General features: G+C 52.7%; 5 protein-coding genes across 5 annotated transcripts; 2 read left to right on the top strand and 3 right to left on the bottom strand.

Annotated features, from left to right (window-relative positions):
- Positions 1-7,630: 7,630 nt before the first annotated feature.
- On the top strand, positions 7,631-9,118 carry J4E87_005268 (uncharacterized protein; the record flags this gene model as incomplete). The annotated part of the gene is made up of 3 exons (XM_049376883.1): positions 7,631-8,218; positions 8,272-8,631; positions 8,681-9,118. 3 exons carry the CDS (start codon positions 7,631-7,633, stop codon positions 9,116-9,118), a joined length of 1,386 nt encoding a protein of 461 aa, XP_049233108.1.
- A 7,406-nt stretch (positions 9,119-16,524) lies between these two features.
- J4E87_005267 (uncharacterized protein) lies at positions 16,525-16,889 on the bottom strand (the record flags this gene model as incomplete). Its single annotated transcript, XM_049376882.1, has 2 exons — positions 16,525-16,556; positions 16,592-16,889. 2 exons carry the CDS (start codon positions 16,887-16,889, stop codon positions 16,525-16,527), a joined length of 330 nt encoding a protein of 109 aa, XP_049233107.1.
- A 730-nt stretch (positions 16,890-17,619) lies between these two features.
- On the bottom strand, positions 17,620-18,725 carry ERG3 (c-5 sterol desaturase; the record flags this gene model as incomplete). Its single annotated transcript, XM_049376881.1, has 2 exons — positions 17,620-18,406; positions 18,457-18,725. The coding sequence occupies 2 exons, from the start codon at positions 18,723-18,725 to the stop codon at positions 17,620-17,622; spliced, it is 1,056 nt and encodes a 351-aa protein (XP_049233106.1).
- A 708-nt stretch (positions 18,726-19,433) lies between these two features.
- Positions 19,434-20,824, bottom strand: RBG2 (Ribosome-interacting GTPase 2; the record flags this gene model as incomplete). Its single annotated transcript, XM_049376880.1, has 6 exons — positions 19,434-20,010; positions 20,061-20,492; positions 20,558-20,582; positions 20,654-20,668; positions 20,717-20,745; positions 20,796-20,824. 6 exons carry the CDS (start codon positions 20,822-20,824, stop codon positions 19,434-19,436), a joined length of 1,107 nt encoding a protein of 368 aa, XP_049233105.1.
- A 637-nt stretch (positions 20,825-21,461) lies between these two features.
- Positions 21,462-22,301, top strand: J4E87_005264 (uncharacterized protein; the record flags this gene model as incomplete). Its single annotated transcript, XM_049376879.1, has 3 exons — positions 21,462-21,465; positions 21,503-22,258; positions 22,294-22,301. 3 exons carry the CDS (start codon positions 21,462-21,464, stop codon positions 22,299-22,301), a joined length of 768 nt encoding a protein of 255 aa, XP_049233104.1.
- Positions 22,302-23,102: the final 801 nt, after the last annotated feature.

The following is a 23,102-nucleotide window of genomic DNA, read 5'->3' as shown; positions in this document are numbered from 1 at the left end:
AATAGGCTGATCTCTCATTTTGGTGCTCTGATGTGCATCCTGAGTCCGGCGCACCAGAGGCGCTTGTGCGGGTAAGTTGCAAGTCTTGCGCTCGATGAAATTCGATATTGATGCCCACAAGAAAAATGTAGTGAGCGCTATCGTAGCAGCTACAGACTAGACAGTAAAGTGTAAGAGTAGCGAGTGTAAGTCAGGTAGCCAGGACGCAGTAGAGACTGTGAATTAATTTGAGTCATGTATTGGCGCGTGGTAGCTAAAGGGCTGATGATGTCCACAAGTTGACGATATCATTTGTTGTTCTAGTTCGGGAAACGTTTCGTAGCGCGGTTGAAGATGGAAAGAATGCCGAGCACATGGCATAGTCTTCGAACCATGTATTGAGAATTGGATCATCGCGCGCGTATGGTCGTAGGAAGATTTGAACGGACAGTTTCGTGAGCGATTAGAACCAAAATGAACCCCCAAATAGGACTCTAAATCCGAATGAGAAGGATTGAGATACAAAGTTGAAGCAAGACGATGCAGTCTAGGCCAGGAGGTGTGCCTCTTTGGGACGTGTAATACTGTATGCCTCGACGCTAGGTTCATCTATCTGAATGAAATGAAGAGGCTCTCACATATCTCATTAAAGACCCTAGTACTGAGAGTCTCGATATGGAGGACCACTAGAGCAGCATGGTGAGGGGTGAAACAAGTAACCTGTACGCAGTGAAGTAGTGCGAACTTTAGTTCCTGAATGGAGAGTCAGATGCCTTCGCTGCATGCAGGAAATACGACAGGACAGACAGGAACACCGATCAGCTTTGCATCTCTTGCGCTTAACTGATCGTATACGCTGACAGGCATGGGTGTCGAACGGCAATGAGTCGTAATGAGGCCTTCCATCTGAGGCTGAGCAAGATTAAAGTTCCAGTGGCGATGGACTCTTGGTAGAATGTTCAGCTTCATTTCAGCGTCGCTGGGAACCCTCGATCGGTGGCGGCGGGGGCGGTGGCGATCAACATCGATTTGGAAAGGGGGATCTCAGCGCAGTGATCTACTCCATTCTTTTGCAGTTCGCCATGCAGAGAAGGCCTATTCCTGGGAAAGAAGGGCGCAGACGCGTCAATGAGGCGTACCCTGAAACTCCTCCAGGATGGCAAGCGACCTGAATAGGCCAAAGCGACACTCCTGCAGCTTCATAGGAATCCGGTCGACTCTGTCGCCGCTGCGTACATCTGTATCATGTGGCAGGTCTCTACCTGGCTTTGCTCACCTCTATCGATGGAGGTGGTCTGTTACGTGATGCGCGTCTGCCGTCGGCTATTGCGGGAGCTCATCGATCGCGGGTTTGGCATCGTCGGCATGCTGCGCGTACATGACGGCCTCGCCGGAAACCCCACGCGTTATGCCACGATATGTGTCGAGTGATTCCCAGCGCCAGAAGCGTCAGCTTGCACCGTTGATAAATCTATCTATCGGCCTGAAACTTCGGTTGGTCGGTATATGGCAAGCTACCGAGATCTAGAGGCACGGCTGTCATGCAAGATTGACGAAATGCGGAAGCGGAAGCGGGCAGGCTCACCGATGAAGATCTGGAGGAATGTCAGAAAAGGGCCGAAGACATGCGATGGATCTATCGTGAATAAAGGAGCAAGATCTGATTTTTCTTTTCCCATCATGTGTGTGTGGGAGAACTGCTGGTTGGAGTTGGGGAAGCGGCCAGCGGGGCGGACTGGGTACTTGGGAAGGGCCGAAGAGCTGCCGAAGTATCGTTGAGATGCCGCTCGGGAGCCCGCCACAATGAGCGCGGGCACCCTGGAGTCTCCAGACACCCAGAGCGCAGCTTTTATTGGTGGGCGTGTTGGCCGGCAGGAAGTGGCTTCGCGTAATGCACACTGCGTCCCTGGTGGCGTCGTGAATTGCGCCCGCCCTATCAAATCCCCTCAAAGCCGAAGGCGCAAAGGCACAGCAGCTCGCCAATCTGGAACAACAATGGCAGTATCTGGTCTGAGTCAAGGAGGTTCTTACCCCCTCTGCGATGTCCGTCACCCCGCCATCTTGGACTTCCAGTCAGTGGACAGTGTTCTGCCTTGTTGCGACAAGAGGTACGCTAGAGCTAGCACGGTTCCGTTTCGAGCGCTGTGCATGATCCTTTGGCGGGTACAAGGTGCCGTACCCTAGATCTCAAGAGCACGGAGCGGTACGTTCTGATCGGTGGGGCGCATCGAAATACCTCGCCGACCACTCTGATACCCACTTCGCGACCGGTGATGCTGTTTACTAACCATCACTGGAGACAAATAGATGGAATCGGTCATGGGACAAGGTGATGCGTTCCAAAGAGATGGATCAGGATTCAGGAGCGCTGTAGCACAATCACCGCTGCTGGTGTCAAGAACTGTCAGTTCATATTCGTCATACGATACCCGATGAACTGGCTAAGCCGAGATATTCATATGCCCTCCACATACCGAGTTTCAATTTTGGCATCGTCCTTCAAGAGTTCCAAGTCCTACCTAGGTATCTTGCAGCTGGCTGATTTCAGAATAATTACAAGTCGTCAGCCGCGGCAGCAGCAGCAGCAGCAGCAGCTTCACGCTTCAGACATGTTATCTCATGTCCACAGACACGACTCGATCGCTCGCTGACGCCATTTCATCGACCCGCTGTTGCGGAACGCTCAGGTACATCGCTATCGGGTTCTCAGATCCTGCAGGTCGCGATAAAACGAGTTAGTTTCAATCAAGCGATCCTGGAAGTTCATGCGCCCCCTTGTCGGTCCAATTCCATAGTGTCATCATCGCTTTCCGGTTATACCCTCAGAATCCGGCCTTTCATGCCAAGCTAACTAGCGTGTAGTCGGTGATGCATGAGTGCATGGTTCTAAATGCAGATTCCCCTCCCCGGGCGCAGGGGCGAAGAAGGCGCATCAGATCTGATGAAGACTCCGATACGAACGGGCAGGGAAACTGACTCGAGCTTCACACCACTACATACCATCACATCGTGGCCGGAGGTTGAGCTTCTTGAGATGCTGCGCTTACTATGCAGCATTACCCAAGGTTTGCCCAGAAACAAGATGACACCATATAGTGATATGCATCTTGTACGTAGTGATCGTCCACTAGGTTACTGAAAACATCCGACGTTAAGCATCATTGCGCTACCATCTTCGGATGCACGTAAGCTTGTAGCGTACCAGACTCTTCTAGACCGATTTACCGCTATTTCGAGATTCCGCGAAGAGGTTGGTGTTGAGTTGGCGACACTGTGCAATCGCTTGCCATCTCACTTGTCTCAGAAGGCGAGCGATGCACGATCTGAAGGCGACGCCACTGAGATATAGTGTGTTTGATCATCAAGATCGATGTTTTCTGGAAGGCGATCCAAGTGGCGAGATACAGCAGATCTGCGTGAGAGGTGTGAGTGCTCGAAGCAAAGGTATGCCGGTGGCAGTTCCCTACGGTGAGGGTCTCTGCCGGGTTATTCCAGGTATCGCAGCGTGATGTAACATGTTGAGGGCCCAAGAGCAGGATATTCACTGCTAACGGTGCATAGGATTCAATCGCTGTCGGTGTATATCAGACCGGCTTATGTGCCTTTCCATGGTTAGCTTTGGCGCCTGCATTGCATCGGCATTGCTGGATGCTACTACCGAGTTTGGCATGCGCCTTGCCATCGCTATTAGCCGCTGCTGTTTTACGAGCATCCTACGCCTCGTTCCCCTGCCAGACATGCCTTCGTAGTTGCGGTGAGTGTTGGTCAAGCACACAATGCTGCAACATGATTGCGACTACTGCACATGGGGTTTGAGGTTTTGACCGGTCTCCAAGATTGTAAAGTGCAGTAGCACCCAGTCAACAACTTTAAGATGTCTGGCGGTCAAGCTCAAGTGCATCGTTGGCATTGCTTCAAGGGAGAGTGCCGCAATGTCGCAGATTGTTTAGAGTGAGCGGTGATTGGAGTACCGATGAGTAGTTCTATGAGATCAGCCTATTTGAACACCGCATGGTACATGCCGGAGCAAAATGCTAACGTAGAACGGCTGTCTAAAATGAACCGCGAAGTTTTCATCCAAGATGATCCAATGAGTGGTACTCAGTGGACCTCTAAAGTACCTTCCAGCTACGGTTGGTACCGGGACAATGATACTGAAGGGCAGCTTAAGGGTGAAGCGCCGGTAGCGATGCTTGTCGGTCTGTTAACGATCAAGGTTTCGAAGGAGTAGTCTGTGAGCTAGGCACACCGTTAAGCGGCAGCTTGGAGGCCTCTCAAAATGTGATCAACAGTGAGCCCTGGATTTCGTGGAGGGTGGTGTCTCCCACACCCGCATACAATGCGGTGTAGCTACGCGAGTACCAAGCCATGTGGAAGCATTCAGGGGATTGTACAGGAAGCTGTAGCTGTACGGCGATGTTGAACACGATCAGATGGCGATGGCAGGGAACATGGTTGATGAAACACATCAGCGGCCCCGGGGAAGCGATCGGGCCTATCCGTTTGGTTATTGACATTCGCGGCTGACCTGTACGCCTAACCAAGGTGGGTCTGACAGGACGAACTGTGCGTCTTTGGCCCGCGGGCCCAGGATCTGTGCTCGGTTAGCAACACGCGCATGCATGCCGTCATTTGGCTAGCATAAGGTTCAGACGAACCACTCGCTTCACTAAGGATTCGACCTCTCGTGAAGCGGACACTAACACAGACAGACGATTATACGGCGATCACAGCCCAGTATCACCGAACAAGGACCGCGGATTGCTGCCGCTGGTTCCGTGCGCCGCCGCCGCTGCCGTCCGCATAGCCAACGTCTGTCATCAAAGTATCGACGAGCCGACCGCGGATGGGTAGCGCGAATGATAGGTTGCCTTGAGATATACATGGCCACGATTGAAGAATAAGTGGTTCGGCTTGTTGTTCGTGGGCAAAAGATTGGGTTCTTGGCCGTACCTCGTATTCTAACAGAAGCCGCTCGAAGAAAGACAGAGATTGCATGCTCCTTACACGTCTCGGTAAACGCATGTGTTCTTGCACTGGAGCACTCAATGGTGGTCCGTCATCGTTTGGAGACGAAAGAGCGAAATTTGCTGTCCCATGATGGTGTCCAGCACTTGTTTGAGGCTACTGCAGGTCCACGATTTCGGAAGAAGAACTTCTTCGTATTGCAACCCCTCCAAAGCTCACTGACCAGCACCAAGCGCTTTAACCCAAGGACGGACAGTCACTCTCGAGCCACGCGGCTCAACGAAACCCTGGCCTTCGGATCTTTCTGTCCCAGTATGCGAGGTTGAAGCAATCGCGCTCTAGTCGAAATGCCGTAAGGGCCCGCGCGGGTGATCCGGTGAAGACCTGCAACGCGATTGCTACACCCATGCACAGACATATGCCACACAGATTGCTTGCATCTTAATGTCAACCTATCTGGGTCGATCACCAAGTCCGAGGGATGGAAGATTAGTGCGCTTGTCTAGGAGAGGTACAGGCCGACCGCTGCCATCAAGCATTCAGCTCTGCTCGCACAGTAGGGATACCCTGAAAGGAACCAACTGACAGCTGGCCAGTGCTGTCAAGGAGGAGCGGAGGGACGGAAGGGCGGCCATGCCATCTCGGTATGTTGAAATCCCGTAGTCGCCTACGCCGCTGCTTAGCATGTAGATCAAGAACACGATCTGATGCCCCTGCAGCTGTTTGATCTCGTATCAGCATTGGCTGGTGATTTCAAATACATCGAGAGCAAACGGTCGTCAATCGGGCTATCTCAGATCAGACATATTAGTCTGGTCGATACGGGAAACCTGACCCGCTTAAAGATCCGGGCGCGTCGTTTGAAGTTAAAATCCACAGATGGCGTTTTGGCTTGGGGTAGGAGAGATCGTAGTACTGAAAGCCGTTGGTGGCAGGTCTAATGGCGCAATAGAGACTGTGCATACATCGGGAAGCGCGTGCCGTACATTAGTAGCACGTAGCGTCACTCTAGAGACGTCGGCGACCGGGACGCCACGAGAGTCCTGAACTCATTGTTGGGCCACAGGCTGTGGCGGGTAACAATAAATGTGATCGCCCGTAACGCAGGGGCGTCAATAGCAAATATACACCTGCCTAGGTAGGCGGGATTATGGGTACCTTTGGCAAGATTGAGGACGGAGCAATGTAGCTGAGAGGATACAAGATGAAGGGACCCAATACTTTGGGAAGGTTCCAAGTAACCGGTCGAGTGGGATGAATGTCTTACTGCAAGATTGCCGTAATCGCGTGAGCAGTTATTTGGGGGCTAGTACCGCGTTTGGCTTAGCATGCGACACACGTGACCTTGAGCTCTCCGCTCCTTCGCCGGCGGAGACCCTGTGAGAACCGTGATGCTATTCCAGCGCGTCGATCATAAAAAACACCATCGAAGTCGACAACCACATCTGCATCGCAATTGCGACTGTTTTCAGCTCCGACCACCACCATGCTCGACCTCATAAGCCTTGAAACAAAGCCGAAGTGGGGCGGCATACCCGTCTGCTTCCCCGATGACAGGCTGGGTCTCCCATACAGACTAGGGCACGTCAAAATCTAACCAGTGCTGCGTCCGGGCGCCGCCATTTATTACCTAAGGCACTTCGGGTTTGAGACGTTCCATTCGTAGGTGGAGGTAATGAGAGTGTGTGGAAACACCGATGATTGGCGAGAGGGCTTCATCATGGCCCGTCAACGCCCCGGGAAGAAGCGTCGTCCGCCACGCCGCCGTCGATTATCGGACGCAATAGCGCGTATCTGCACCCACGTGTGTAGGTACGGAAGACAAGGAGTCGCGCTTCACACTACGCCGACGACCCAAGAAATTGCCAGCCACGATAAGCCCGCATGCGAGGATCCTCACTGGGATTCCGGCCTGGCCCAGACGAGAACTCGTACCTCGTCAAGCAATTGCGCAAAGGGCTATCCGCCTCATTTGGTCATTTTGAAGTCATGCATGTTGCATGATGAGTCCTGAATTCCGCGTCATCCACCACGGGCCGTCGAAGCAGAGGTTCACAATTGACCCTTCACGTTGACAGAGCCTCAACATTGACTTCTTGGGTGGCCCGCACGGTTGACTGTCGGTGGTCATCAATGTATCGCCCGATGGGGTGTGGCTTGAGTGTCCTGTCCTATGGAACCCCCACACTGCACATGAGACGGCGAAGCCATGCGTCCGTTCACACCTGGGGCCCATACCCCGGTTCCGCCTTGAGACTGCATCCTGGTCGGCTGCTGTGCCCCGTACATCCATCATTCTCTGCTGGCTAGCCTTCCACTAAACCACCACCCCAGTAATTCTTGGCTGCATGCGAGAGCGATATTCCTTGTCCTTCTTGCAACCATGCTCGCTCCTAACCCTAGTCCCTTCGGCTTGATCCACAACAAACGCCATCCTTGCTTCGCGGGATGCTCAGAGTCGTAGTATATCGAGTTGGCCCATTCATATGTAAAGCCCCAAACGCTCCCCCATACCACAGTCAGATCGATCGAGCAAGTCCACAACACTCCCACGTCATCTGATCCTCTATCTCCACCACTTTGTCTTCTTCTACACTTGATAGACCTATTCCCGACAACTCTCGGCCCAGCCCGCACTTGCATCCCATCTGCCCATCCCGTGGCATCAGCCTTCTTATCTACAATGGCTACTGTCGTTGCATCTCATAACATTGGAATCTGGCAAGATCGACGGGAACAATCTATGCATATCCCCAACATGCATCTGACCAACATCATGCCTCCCTACGACCAGTCCAGGAATGTCACCAACGCCCCCGTCTCTCGCGACTACCAACCCACATCAAACCACATGGACATCAGCATGCCCATCTACCAAAGCAACGCCCTCCCTACCTCGGTCCCATACCAAGCAGGAGCATTCGCATACGACCCCAGTTCAGTCAACGCATACAACATGCAGCAGCCTTCATACTACCCGCCCGCGATGCCCCATCCCGTTTCATACGCTTCTTCCCATGACGTCCAGACGCTTCCTACCCTGCCAGATGTCCGACATGTTTTCAACCACAACGTCAAGTCTGAGGGTACATCGCCAGCGCATTCAGGCCATAGCCACATGTACGCTGATCAGTCATTCACATCCGACTGCAAGCGATCAACCTCAGAGCCTACTGAAGGCAGCGGCGTGAACTTCGCCACAGATGTGGACACTCTCATGAGGGCTATCCAGGCGAAACAGACAAACCCGCCCCAAGAACCAGAGCAGAAGGTATGTGGTCTTCCTTTGAGACACCCAAGCCGACATCGCTAACCAGGAAACAGGACGACGTAGTGAAGACTGCTCAGAAGCCGAGGAAGCGTTACCAGTGCACCGTCCCCAACTGCAACAAGAGCTTTTACCAAAAGACACATCTTGAGATCCACATTCGCGCCCACACTGGCGACAAGCCATTCCCTTGCAAAGCACCTGGCTGTGGTCAATCTTTCTCGCAACTGGGTAACCTCAAGACACACGAGAGGCGACACACTGGAGAGCGACCGTACAGCTGCGACATCTGTGGCAAGACATTTGCTCAACGAGGAAACGTGCGCGCGCACAAGATCGTCCACCAACAGATCAAGCCTTTCAGCTGCAAACTCGACGACTGCGGCAAGCAGTTCACCCAACTAGGCAACCTCAAGGTTAGTTCAACGCATCATGCGCCTCTACAACATCACTGACCGACTCTAGTCGCATCAAAACAAGTTCCACGCCGCTACTCTTAGATATCTTACCACCAAGTTTGCCACCATCAACCCAGGAGATTACGTTTCTCAAGAGGACAAGGAGCTTTGGGAGTACTTTGCGTCGCTATACAAGAACTCCAACAAGGGCATCAAAGGTCGTGGCAAGGATAGGCGCATCTCCGCCATGTCAGCCTCTGCCTCCTCATACCCTTCCTCCTACGCCTCCATGCCAATGGCTTCCATGTCCCGAGGCTACGCCAGCTCTTTCCACCAACACAGCAGCGATCGTAGCAGCCGCTGCTCTTCGATGTCGTCTGACACTATTCCAATCCAGAGGGCAGACAGCGCATACGACTTCAGTGCGCCGATGCACAACGGTTACCATCAGCCCCAAGGCAATGGCTACGACGACAAGGTCTTCCCAGAACGGATGATGTACTGATCACGCTTGAACACTTCAGAAAACTTCGGTCGAATTAGTGGGAGTTCTTGGATATCGGCGCTGAAACCTTGCGGGCATCTGGGTCACGGGTGATAGGTACCCAAGCTAGCGCAGCGAAGGGTACATTCGCATCTTCTCTTTCATCTCCTTCGTTTACACAGGCGTCATGGTATAGTCACGCTGCATCAGTAATGTCTGTTATGCATTTTCATGTATGCCCATCATGTTTGGCGTTCAGCACCTCATGTATCCTCATTTCATGTACGTTTGTTTGGCAATCGGTCGCAAAAGGTTTTTATTGTCGTTGCCATACCCCGGCGCGCATTTTTGTACGAATAGAATAGCATTATGACACAAAGAACAATCATCTACCCAGTCACTATTATCGTTCTCGGTTTCCCTCAAACATGAACAGAATGCAGCGTGGTGCACCATGACTCACCGCTCAACCGCTGTTGAACGGCTGGATGGTATGCGACTGGCTCGCTGGTCATGCAACATGCAAGGCGACTGCCCAACCCATTCACCGCAGTTCTGCTTGCAACAACCTTCGCTTAGATTTGCGCCTGAAGGCTCAGTAGCTTGACATGCGGGTGGTGTAATTGCATTAGCTACACGCCCAAACGCACCTTAAATTTTAGCTGGGCTGTCCATGCCTGTAGAGTGCAAGATAGGAACTGACGTTTCTGAGCTACGGCTCACTGCCGCCGATTGCCGACAAACTACGCACTGGCGCGAGTAAGTGGGTTGCAAGCTGCCTAGGTAATGCGCCGCGCAGCGCCTGCAAGCTTGCACAAGGCCAAAGGCCCCATAGTGGACCGCAGTGATACACTCAAGATTCATGAACAGTTTTTCTGGCCCAATTTTCCAGTCAGTCTCCTCGTCGCAAACCCGACCACCTCTCCATGTCCTCAGCGAGGCTGATAGCAACCCTACCGACCAATCGCATCTTGCGCAGAGCTTCTCCGCGGCTCAACAGTGGGAGGATAAAGCGCAATTGGGCAGGTCAAGAGATGTACATCCCGCGCTTCCGCCGCCCCCAGATCGCAGACCAGGTTTCCAAAGCCAGATGTATGCAGGCGTTCTGAAGAGGATGTAGGACGGATCGCTAAGCGACCAATAGCACCACCTTTGGGCTGCTATGCGCCGGATTCCAAGGCTTCCTCAGACTCTTTCACGAAGGCAAATGATATTGGCCATTGTCTGGAACGATCAGGGTACGTAACTTCGCCGTCTTGATGAGTCGCAAATGACGTTAAACACGGTGCGACTAAGCTTGAAATGCCCGAAGCCTCACTTGTCGGCGCTGCCTGGCTACAGACGCTTGACACCTGAATCCGAGTGTGGGGTTATATCCGCAAATCGGGTACGATCTTCACTCTCCTAATTGTCGATCCGTGTGTCTACGCAGGTCCAGAATTCAAGATGCCATGACGTAGGCCCGCCAACACTGTGCGAAAATTGGGCTTGCCTTGGTGAGGCCTCATGATAGGAAAGTTCATCGCATTGGGCGAGCACATGGATAGGGGTGCGATGCTGATGTGGATTGGAGTGGGAGTTGGAACCGGCCGTGGGGTGGGATGCCTATCACCTGAAGAGACCGAGGCATCGATTCTCGATGGACGGAACATGGCGTGATGGCACTGATTGGGCTCAAGGATGCGTTTCAAATCAATGCGGCTGCTTGCAAGGTCAGAAACTTGAGGGTACGTCTACGAAGCGTGGGGAGGGCAAACTGTTGGTCGACGTCTCGACAGCAGCAAGGTCGTGCTTGCCAGCGGCTATGTCACTGCTAGCGCACAACTCGCTGCCTCGCGCCCAACCTCCAACTCGACCCTCTCGCCTCCACTCTCTCAACGTCCTCATCTCGACACGTGGTACAACGTGTGCAATTCGCACGGTCTCGGTTCTCTACCTATGTCACTGTGGTTGTTTTTTGACGTTGGCCCGCGTTCGCAGATGGCCGCAAAGGCCGCTTCCAGCGCGCATTGCTGTCTGGACCAGGACCGCGGAAGCCCCTGCGAGGGCCGAGGGGCACTCCCGCTGCTCTCGTCAAGATGCCGGTCCTCAGCTCGCACCCCCTGCCTCGCTCGGTTGAAATCTTCCGGAAGCAGCTTACCGTCTCACCGGGACCCTCTTTTGTTACCCATGGAGTACCTGAACATGGTAATTCGAGTCAGTCGATGTAGCTCTCGCCGACTTTGGCAAACTCTATGTCTTGTTGATGAGCTGGCCTGTCTCGCCTGTCTCAGTGGCCAGGCATCTGAGTCGTGCGTACTACGGTTAAATCTATGCGAAAGAGAGGTCTTGAGAACACGAACGCGAATTCAAGCGGGTCAGGCAGCTTCCAAAATTGACGCGGCTTTGCAAAACTCGTCGGTGGGCCTGACGGAAACTCAAACATACGTCGCATTCTCGGCCAGAACGCTGCACATTGGTCGCCACGGCGAGACGAATGGCTATTGAGAGGCCACAGATGCATGCTCCTCACAGCAAGCACACAAAACGCCTTGGAAGAGAGCAAAACACCATTACAGGTCCGCTCCATCATGACGGCATCCGCGGAGCCGACCACTTTCATCATCATACATCCCGATCCCAGCACTGCAAGATCTAATCCACACATTCTACCCTGAGATCTTTCTTGGGACATTGCATATGCAATGTGTGTACCCGTCCCCAGACACATGACTGTGTATCCCCACTCACGCGCTGCGAACGTGTGGTCTGAAACATACGCAAAGTTACACGGCATAAACCAGCTCGCTAAATTGGGCGGCCTTTCATCCTGCATCGAATCGCAAGTGCCGCCTGCAATATCGTTCTGCGGTGCTCTTCGGAGAATTCTCAGAGCAGATGCAGGGCTTGTATGGTGGCGGAAGACTTTGTCTGCATACTCGTCACAGCACTTGAACCTTAAACGCGGAGCCATCGAAGAAAATGGGAAAGCCGGGCGGCGGATGTGGTACTCGCCGTGAGTACGCGACACACGCCCCATGGTGCATCAACCTCAGATACCACGCCTTCATCTCTGTTGGTACGTAACTGCTCGTATTGTCTTGATGCATGTCTCACTTTGACAGGTAAGTAACCTCCACCTGTATCCTGTCAGATTGTTGGTGCTTAGGCGAAATGAAGACTTGACAGGCGGATAGAGTGGAACACGTCCTCTTCGAGACCGCCATACATACGAGCGCCTGCTCTACCATTGGTCGGGTTCTTGTACCTAGCTCACAAACCTGCGGCATCTCAGTCACAATACGAGGATAGCTCGACCATGGGTTCCAATGCATCCTGCAACCACATCCATTCTTCTAGGTTACACAGTGTCATGGGCGCTTCACCCCCGGCCCTCGGCTCTCCATACTTTTACAGAGAAACTGTGGTCTCGGACATGTCCGTCTGTATGCATCTTCCCCTGCATCGTAGATGGCCATTTGTCCACCTCATGTTCGGTGGACTATCCCGACTGTTCGGCTTGCCGATGCCGTTCTCGTAGGTCTAGTTTTTTTCGTCCATGGCTATTGCCACTCCCGAGCCGATGTGTCTTCAATACTGCCATATAGGGAACGCCTCCCGCAAACCTGGTTCAGCCTCCCTGCAATTCCGACTCCATGTAGCAAATACAAGCGCAGTCGTACAGCGCTTGCTATTGTGCTCTAATGGACCGTTCGGGTGCGAGTAAAAGATGAGAATCTCGGGAGCCAGGGCGCCCTGTCTGCATATGAAAACGTGTGCATATGCTCACAGCAGCTTTCCGGAAGAGCATGCGCATGCAGACAACGGGCTTCTGGGAATAATGGAGCCAGGGTGTCGTGTTCCTTCTAGGTAGACCTGCATTCGATGCAGGAGGCCGGTCGGAACGGGCCTTGGACGGGCTTGATGCAGAGTTGTATTGCTCCAGCCGAGGAACAATAAGAGGCGATGTCGGACTTGGCGAGAACGTAGGTATCATAAGCGTGGGGTTTGAGTGGCTGTGAGACCAATATGGAGGACGAAGATCAGCTGATCAGTCCAGCGCGCGTGACAATATGATGTTCAACGTCTCGTACCAGATTGAGAGGAAATTGCAGAACAGGAGATGTCAGTCGCCCAAGACGTAGCCGTCAAACCTGTCAGTGAGCACCCACCACGCCTGAGTGTCAACCTTCAGAACTGTCAAATCATTGACTTCATCGACTAGCATGGCGAATGTGCCTAACTTTTCATCGAATGGTACAGTCTGTTCAAAACATACCGTTTGCTCAGTAAAATTACTGCACTTCCAAACGAAAGGTATGCTAACGGGGCACATCACTCGCTATCTCGTTCATGACTGTGCTCAGACAATACCACCGACATCAAGGAACATGGCTGGAAGATGATTGAGGTGCATCTGGTAGAAATCAATATTCGTCTCCTCGGTGGCTGATATCGTTTGTGCAGCTTCATTTCCAGGTTTCAGAGCGGGTGACCAACTTCGGTCGATCAATGCTTCTGCCACACTTCCACAACAGGCTTTAGAAGCACTCTACGTAACGTCTTCAACGTTGGAAGGATATGGTTGCACGTATTCTCAGTCGTATTGCAGTGCTTGAGTCGAATAGTATACATCGAGTATGTGGCTAGTTACCAACCTCAGAAAGCCACTCTATAGCACTACGCCCCAAATCTAACCAATGTGCCAATTATCAAGGCTCGCTTTAGTGGCATGTCTGCACTATCATTCGTATTTCAGTATACGAAAAGTACAGCAGCATCGGTAGCACTGCGACAATGCTCTGATGGCGGTGGTAGAAATGGCACTGCATCAGATACAGCACGACATGAACATCCGTCACGAGAAACAGTAGTTTCACAGCAATACGGTCGTCGCAAAGCAGCATAGCGTACAGATAAGCATAGAAAGACTCGCTGCAGCCCGGGCTCACGATAGGCCGACCCTCAACCGCGATATCTCCTAGCTTTCCGTCAATCAGAATAGCACGACTATTGAGGCAAGAAGCCAGCAGATCCATTGAATGCCATACCAGCCGTAGTGTACATGATAGTGATGACACCGCGCATGTATCTGTACATGCATGCAACAGGGCGAGCATTCTCTTGCGAGGATACCTTACAATGTACATGTATCAAGGTATGCGATGCATCAGCCGCTCCATACCGTATGCTAAGCCCAATCCGACAAGCTACAGCGGGTGCACCGTTTACCATCATGTACGTCCAAGGCGAGACCGTGCGCCACACGACTCCATTCTTCAAGCATATCGTTAAGGTTTAACTAATGCGAGTAAACTTCAACCCTGAACCAAGATACGTGAAGCAGAGTAAACCAACAAGAGCCACGTATCTCATCGGTGACACCGATGCACAACGAAGGACTTCATGATGATCTCGCCATGTACCGCCATGGTACCGGGGTGTTTCTGCGCGCTCCAATCAACTGCCAGGACACGTACTATGTGATCATTCGATGAGAAGAATTGTCAACGCTAATACCTTTAATCTTCCCCTCCTCTCAATGACAGTCCCGCGGCATTGGTAGCTGTCATAAGACGCGCATTCCCATGGTACCCGTACTTGCTAGCGAGAAGCCGGGGCGCGTTCTCAGCTATCTAGGTACTACTTCGCCACAGCAATTCACCCCGCAAAACGTATATCCCAATCAAACCCCCCCAACACCACCAAACCGGCCCTTGGCTCAGCTCGATGACCACCCATGTAAACTGCACATCCGGTAACCTAAATTCTAGCCTCGCAGTACCATCGATCCACACAGCGGTGAGAAAGGCAAGTTTGTGGTGTGGCGGGGGTGTCCCCAGTCCGAGAAAGGAAGTTGGTGTGTGGAGTGTGTGGGTGGGAATTGCTTTTTCGCATCCTCTCGCCTCGGTCCCGTTTCTCAACGTTGGTACATGTTAGCGAGGGCATCCTGGGAAAAGGCGTAGCACGGGAATTGCGAGGCACATGGAGAAGTGTTGGTCCTTTCTCACCGCTGGTTTTGCGTGCGCGAGGCTTGGGACGCTGATGCAGCTTTCGTTGAGGGGGTGGGTGGTTGTGGGAGGGAAGAGGATGCCCCGCGATTTTGAGAGATGAGCGGTTACTGCTGCTGCTTCTCGTGTCTTCAGAATCCGCGGAGGGCTTCAAGATGGTCCGAAGATCCGAAGTGTATGCTAGCGCTTGACAAATGTGCCTGTTACGGAACGGGGCTGGGGGTCGGCTTCCCCGGGCGCATAATCATGACAAGATTGGGCGAAGAGCACATTCAGTTTCTTGAGAGGCAGGCGGGAGAGGTTTTCCTTTTACTGAGGCGCATATGCTTGAATGCAGTCCATTCGCAACAAAGGTTCATCGCTATATGCGACTCTGCAACGCCATATAGTCTGAGAGTCACAGTATACATTCTGTTAAAATCTGGACTGTGAAGAATCTAGTCATATCTCTCCTCCGTCTGCGAATAGTAAAGTTAAAACGAGTTGACTACGCGATACTCTCTAGCACTGTCGCCACCTCATCAAGAGAGAAACACTGTGGGTGCATCCATTGCTTCCCTTCCCCCATCCTCACTAGAAATGGAACCACAGTACTCATAGTTAATATCATCGACATCCAGGAATGTAGCTGCTCACACTCTCATCCAATTCCCTACATCAATCTTCCAATCTGCTCATTAGTGCCACTCATCAGTGCCACTGATCATCTCCTCACACTCCATCTCCCCATTCACATCTCACTCCTCCATCCCCCAAACATCCCCAACCCTAAACCCCACTGGAAAAGGATCCCCATTATCCACCAAAACCTGCCTGTACCCCGTAATCCACGCCCTCCCTTTAACCCTCGGTAGAATCGCCTCGTGATCCCCAACTTTTGTCGTACCCAAAATACTACACTGAAACTGCGTTCCAACAATACTCCTATGAGTAAACCTCTGCCCAACCCCCAACAACCCCTTCGCATGCAACACCGCCATCCTCGCTGAAGTCCCCGTCCCACATGGACTCCTATCGAACCTACCCGGGCTCACCACCACCGTATTAACACTCACCAAACTGCCATCTTCCTCCTCCACCACCGGCCCCGTAAACTCAATCGCACTAACTCCCCTAATCAGCCCATTCGCCGGATGAACCGGCTCATAAACCTTTTTCACCTCCTTAAAAATCCTCTGCCCCAATTCCACAAGCCGCCTCCCATGCCTATTCTCCACCCCAATCCCCGCCCCCAATTTCTCCACATCCACAAGCACGAAATACATACCACCCCACGCAACATCCACCTCCACCACCCCCAACCCCTCAACATCAACTTTCAACCCCAACTCCTGAACAAAAGCAGGAACATTATCAAACTCCACACTCCTCACCTTCCCCCCTTCACACTCCGCCTTAACCCTCACAACCCCCGCCGCCGTATCCAACACCACCCTACTAACCGGTTCTTCCATCTCCAGCAACCCGCTCTCCAACAACACAGTGGTAACGCAAATAGTATTACTCCCGCTCATAGGCGCATACTCGTCGCTCTCCAGAATGAGGAAACCGGCATGAGCGGAGGGGTCGCAGGGGGCGAGCAGCAGGTTCATGCATTGTGAGACGCGGCCGAGTGGCTCTTGCATGAGGCGTTGCCGGTAGTGGTCTGCGTTGTGGAGGAAGTATTGGAGTTTGGCGTACATGGTGGGGAGGTGGATGGGGTCGGGGATGCCGGAGGTTATTACGTCGCCGATTTCGCCTTCGGCGTGGACGGTTGTTATGTGGATTATTGGGGAGGGGGGGTTGGGTGGTGGGGTGGACATTTTGGTGGTGGTGAGGGTGGAGGGTGTGCAGGGGAATGCTGGGGCTGGAGGAGGTGTTAGTATGTGTAGGTTTGTTGATTAGGGATGATGTGTATTTATACCGACAGTTTAGTGATTTGATATCGTTTCGTGTATCTCCTTCTTGCATTCGACAAGTTGATAATGCTGTGTATCCAAACTCCACACAATCGGCGCCTGGAAGATGTTCTTGAGCAAGTCAATATTTCGAGAGACTATATATCTATCACTCCAGAGATAAACAGAGTCAGCGTACTATCGAATCCTATACACGACCCACACAAATGTACTCGCAGGGCGTGCTGAGCACAGCCAAGTGCTAAGATGCATACCCCGCTTCCTACAACGAGGGGTCAAGCTTACCAATATGTCAAAGACGAACTGTGTTTATAAGCAAACGGCCACGAGCAACTCAGATCAGTGGGCCTGAACGCTGCATGTCGACGATATTACTATTAATCTTCCAAGAGGCGACTCTTTCTCCCTAAGTTCTATGACATTACAAACAAGGACTTTGCTCTGCAAAGCGAGACTGCTATACTCAAACTTTTGATGCAACGAACGCAAAGAATGGTATGTACACGCAGAAAGAGGTAGCCGATGACGGTCGGCCTGCGATCGCATAAGCATGTATACACCTTAAACCCACCCATATCGTAACGGCGTCTCAAGATCAACCTAATCTGCAATATGATGCAGTTGGCAGGACCTTCTATCGCAGCTTCTTCGTCTCAGAAGCGTATGTGCGGTCATTCTCGTCACCCTCGACTTCCTCGACCATCTTGTCAACAGCCTCAGCCTGCTTCTTCCACTCGCTCTGGCACATCTTAAGTTCCTTCTGGAAGAGCTCGTCGTTGGGCTTCCTGTAGCTTCCACCAAGACGGTCCCAGAGCGTCGTGTATTGACCGTAGTTGTAGTTGAAGTATAGATGGTGCATTGTATGGCAAGCAGCACCATTGATGATAGGCGAGTTGTGCGCGTATTCGCCGTCATGGATCAGGACGGTCCAGATGTTGACGAAGACGAAGAGGAAGACGTATGCGAATTTTGAGAGCGGGAATATGAAGGGGAAGATGTGGTAGGGAAGGCCCTGGGCGTAGCCGTCGGCGGGGTGGAACGCGTGCGAGGCGAAGGGCGTGGGCATGATCCACTTGTGGTGCGGCTTGTGGACGTGCTTGTAGATGCGGGGGTGGTGGAGGCCGCGGTGGATCCAGTAGATGGCCGAGTCGGTGAAGAGGAAGAAGAGCGGGAACTGCAGGTAGTTGTACCAGAGCCCTGGACCTTGGTCTACGGTGTCGTATAGCTTGGAGTAGCCGCGCACTTCGAGCAGGAACCACGGTACGGTGAAGATGGCCATGATGGGGAAGGCGATGTTGGCCTGCTTCATCTCTTGCTTGATCTGGTTCTTGAGGTAGCGCGGGTGGTTGAAGGTGGACTTGTCGAAGACGAGGAAGTACGAGGCGCCGGCGAAGACATAGTATACTAGGACACCAAAGAGCCTGGAGAGTTGTTAGAGGAGTATGGCACAGAAGGCTCGGGCAGCGCATACCATGTGATGAGATACAAGGATACGGCCTGTCGCCGCCAGTCGTCGCGTGTCCATTGGCTCATGTAGGCATACTTGGAGGGCTCGACGGAGAAGAATTGCGTCGAGGGCTCATACTGCCAGGTCGCGTGCGGAAGAGCAAAGCCCGTGGGCTCCTCTCTAATGCTTGAAATCGTTGCATTGCCGGCGAAAGAGGGTGTGGAAGCGGGAAGGAGGGTTGCGTAGAGAGGGTCGAAGAGAAAGGTGTCTGCTAGTTCGAGGACGACGTCCATGGCTATTCGGCTGGGGCGAGGGACGCCTCGGCGATCGGCGGATTCAGGTACGGAAGGCCTGCGATTCGTGATGTTTGAGGACCAACAGGCGCACACAATGCAGGTACACGTCACAACAAGAGACAGGCAATAAGAGCAATGCAAAGAGAGCAGAGTATCTAGGATAGAGTATAAACGAATGTGGGGAGGCGAATGCTCTCGTTCAAGTAGGTAGTCATAACGGCAACGCTTCCATTTATCGGCGATAAGTTTTCGGCGCCCCGAGTACAAGCGTCCCTGAGGGAAATGTCGCCAGGGTCCATGTTAACTGCTTTGGTTCCTCAACCGTCGACGTTGTGCCAATCAAGCGTCAAGACGGCCGACTAGACACGCTCACGTGACTACGCATCACAATTTCGCGCGCCGGAATCGACGCATCCGCTGGTTCCGGAAGTGGACTGACAGCCCTACAGACGCTGCCCCTTATCAGATCTTCTCATCCGATCCTCGGAACATGCTCGGACGGTGACAGCACGGTTGACACGCCACTCTTGCGCTTACAAACCGTGATTGCGCGTTTTGTGGCGTGCATTGTCTTGACTGGTAGTGAGAATCAGTTATTGGTGGCATGGAAGGTTTGGTTCTAGGCGGTCTCGGCAGACCCTCTTGTGAGTCGTATACAGCTGATGCTCATTCGTCTCTATGTCATACCAGGCCTTGACAACACAATTACTTTGCCACAATGCTGACAACGTCCTCATCGGCCACTACATGCCCCAAGCCCACCTTCTGCGGCACGTGCCTGGCACTCGCGCCCCAAACCAGCGCATGCTTGAACGTCTCCTTCAGCGTCCGATGAACTTGGTCGCAGACGTCTTCGATCGTGCTTCCGTGCCGTACAATGAGCGCCTCTGAGAAATCTGGGTCGTTGCCCTTCCTCTTTGTGTACACCCTAATCAACCTCAACTCTTCCCAACACCTGTCCACGACGTCTTGAATACCGAGATCGAGCTCACAGCTCATGACGACGGTATGTGGCTCGCGTGCTAATTCGTCCAAGTGCGGGAGACCGATGCTATCGATCTTGTTGTACACGTAGAGACACTTGATGTATTTCCTGTGGTCCTTCATAATGACGTCGATGAAGTCGTCGACTGTTGCGTTTTCGTCTCGGACGAGGACTTCGCAGTTGAGCATCTTGTAGTCTTTGAGAATGTTGTAGACCATCTTCTCGTCGAGATGCTTGGGCGGGACCTGGAAGTTGATCTTCATGCCGCCAGCCTTCTTGGGCTTGAGATAGATGTTCCTGTTGTCGATGAGATTCTGACGTAAGGGGAAGTATTGAGGTGAACTTACGGTGGCTCGCGGTTCAATCTGATACCCACAGCTTCCAATTCAGCTTCCAGCAATCGCCTCTGTTCCGCCTTCTTCGTAGCATCAAGAATCATGCAGACAAGATCACTCGTCTTCGCAGCACTAATGACCTGTCTTCCTCGTCCCTTGCCCTCCGCAGCGCCCTCAATGATACCCGGTAAATCCAAGACCTGAATCTCAGCACCACCATACTCAAGCACACCTGGAATCGCCGTAAGCGTGGTGAAGGCGTAGGATGCGGCTTCTGATTTTGTCTTTGTGACTCTGGAGAGGAAGGTCGACTTTCCTACCGAGGGGAAGCCAACGAGTGCAATACGCGCATCTCCGGATTTCGATACATCGAATCCTTGTCCTCCGCCGGAACCTGCACCTGCGGCGGGTTCGAGGAGTTGTGCGCGGAGACGGGCAAGTTTTCTGTAGCATGGTTAGCATACAGAGACTATATATAGGAGTTATATATAGGAGTATAGATAGTGTACCCTTTCAGTAGACCAAGATGATATTCTGTACTTGAATGTCAGCACGTGATACACAGTGCATCCAGTATCAACAGACTGTAATCTGCTTGTACATACCCGTAGCCTTATTCTCTGCATCTCGTTAGCGCAAATACCATCAAAAAGCACTGTCCCACTCACTCTGCGTCCTCCTCATCTCATCCTCAATCCTGGCGGGGCGTTAGCGCAAGGCCACATCAAAACTTCGGCGCTATCCCACTCTTTGATCTTCTCCGTAATATTCACCATCTTGACGGTTTACTTCGCACTCTTCGCACTCGGATAGAGAGGGACTGGGGTGAGGATGAACGGTAATCGCACTTTGTGGCGGGCTGCAGTCCGGCAATATCACGATGGTAAAGGTTTGGTGTTGCAGCGCCCGCAGCCCAGCGCCGTTGCTGTTTGGGCCTAGCGCGTGAGCTAGCGAGCGCAAGATGCAGTGCGTCATCTGAAAGGCCATGAGCTTTCGCGCCACGCTGGTTTGTTTTGTGGTTTCTAGTGCTTAGTCTTGTTGCTTTCTTTCCTATGTTGTGAGTTTCTTACTTCTGTATCGCTTCTCGTGCCGTCTTGGAAGCATGTTGTTTAAATCCGAGGATCCTTGGCCGCGGTCGCATCACGACTTATTAGATCATTATCACGCTCAATACGATAAAGCTATCGCATCTGGGGAGTACCAACCTTTCTTGTATCCATGGGGGACGCTTGGTGCACTTTTTGTTATCATATATCTTCTCATCCCGCATCAGAACCGCCCGTGGCTCGAGAAAGGACGATACTTGGCATTTGCATGGATTGCCGGATTTGCAACTTACAGTAACCTATACACAAAGGCGAGGGCTGTAGCACCAGCTTTGGGTATCGGTCTGGTCAACGCATGGAGCATAGCATGGGTTGGCGCGATTATAGTGTGCAACGATGCACAGACAGATTTCATGAGGATTGAAAGGACCGGAGGTGTGTTCGGGTCAGATTCAGACCAGCGGAAAGAGAAGACACAACACGATGGAGGTGCAGAAGCCAAAGAAGAAATCAAGAATCAGACCTTAAAAGACGATCTCGTCAACAGCACCTCCGGGCCACGAGACCGCCACGGCCAATACGCATGGCAACCCTACCCCCTCCGCCCCTTCATCGAGCGCCTAGACTGGGTACTGGATATATTCTGCAACTTCCGAGGCATGGGCTGGAACTGGCGCACCAACGCCCTGCCCCCACCTCCCAAACCCATCCAAACGCAACTCGACAGCAACTCCCAATCCACCGTCCCAAAGCACACCTACAAAACCCACTCTGGCCAAGTAGCACAATTCACCTCCCGGCGCATCCTCCTCCGGCAAAACACCTGGCGCCTACTCAAAGGCTACCTAGTACTCGACCTGCTAAAAACAACAATGATGTGGGATCCCTATTTCTGGGGCTTGACAAACAGAGCACCACCACCACAGCCCCACCTCCCCTCGTGGCTCACCAACAGCGCCGTCCTAACACACACATACCACCTCCTCCTCAGCATGCTCGCCGTAAAATACGCCCTCCAAACCATCTTCGCCCTCGGCCCCCTCTTCTTCAGCGGCGCCCTCTCCCCCTCTCTCCTCGGCGCCCGCGCAGAACCCTGGATGTATCCTGAGACGTGGGCGCCGTACAGCGTGGTCTTGGATAAAGGGCTCGCGGGCTGGTGGGGCAGTTGGTGGCATCAGACTTTTCGGTTTGCGTTCCAGGAACCTAGTCGGAAGGTTGTTGAGGGGTTGGGGTGGGATAAGAGGGGGGTGGGCGCGAAGGCGTTGCAGCTTTTTGTCGCGTTTTTTCTGAGTGGCGTTGTGCATGGCAGTGGGAGTTTTACTGCGACTGGGGAGACGAGGCCGGTGAGGGGGCCCATGGCGTTTTTCTTGCTGCAGGCTGTGGGCATTTTTGTTGAAGCTAGTTTGACGCAGGCTGCGAAGGGGGCTGGTCTCGAAGGGACTCTGCCTAGTTGGCTGAAGAGAGGGTGGACGTTCGTGTACGTTCATGTCTGGTTTTATTACACGGCTCATCTTCTTTGCGACGACTTTGCTCAAGCGGGCGTTTGGCTCTTCGAACCGATTCCTATCTCCCTGTTTCGCGGACTGGGATTCGGACCTGATGCGAGAGATGGGTGGTGGTGCTGGGGCGGACAGCTCGTACGCTGGCATCGTGGTGATACGTGGTGGACGACTGGTATTGCGTTTTAGAAGCTTCTACCGTCTCCTACGTGTAAGTCAATTGTCGCAGAGTGCCTGGTAGATTCCCTGCATACAACACTGTAAACCGACCGATAGACCCAGAAAGAACGAGACACAGTTCTTCAAGAACGCACGCCCTGTCTTCCTTAATCTTCTAAGAAGAAAGCTCTCCCGTTTTCACTTCCCCAATCACTGCGAAAACTCAGTTGCGGTACGTGTCCAACGAACACCCGTTTTCACTATTTCACAGATCACCTCCACCTGCCAGCAAAGGAAAAGTACCCTTTTGTTGTATCAGTATACTATCGCACCTCCACATACACCCACCC

This window comes from Alternaria ethzedia, assembly GCF_023757985.1.
Source record: "Alternaria ethzedia strain BMP 0044 chromosome Unknown scaffold_11, whole genome shotgun sequence".
Lineage (NCBI taxonomy): Eukaryota > Fungi > Ascomycota > Dothideomycetes > Pleosporales > Pleosporaceae > Alternaria > Alternaria ethzedia.
The sequence above is the reverse complement of the archived record's forward strand: the minus strand, read 5'-3'. Positions and strand labels throughout refer to the sequence as shown.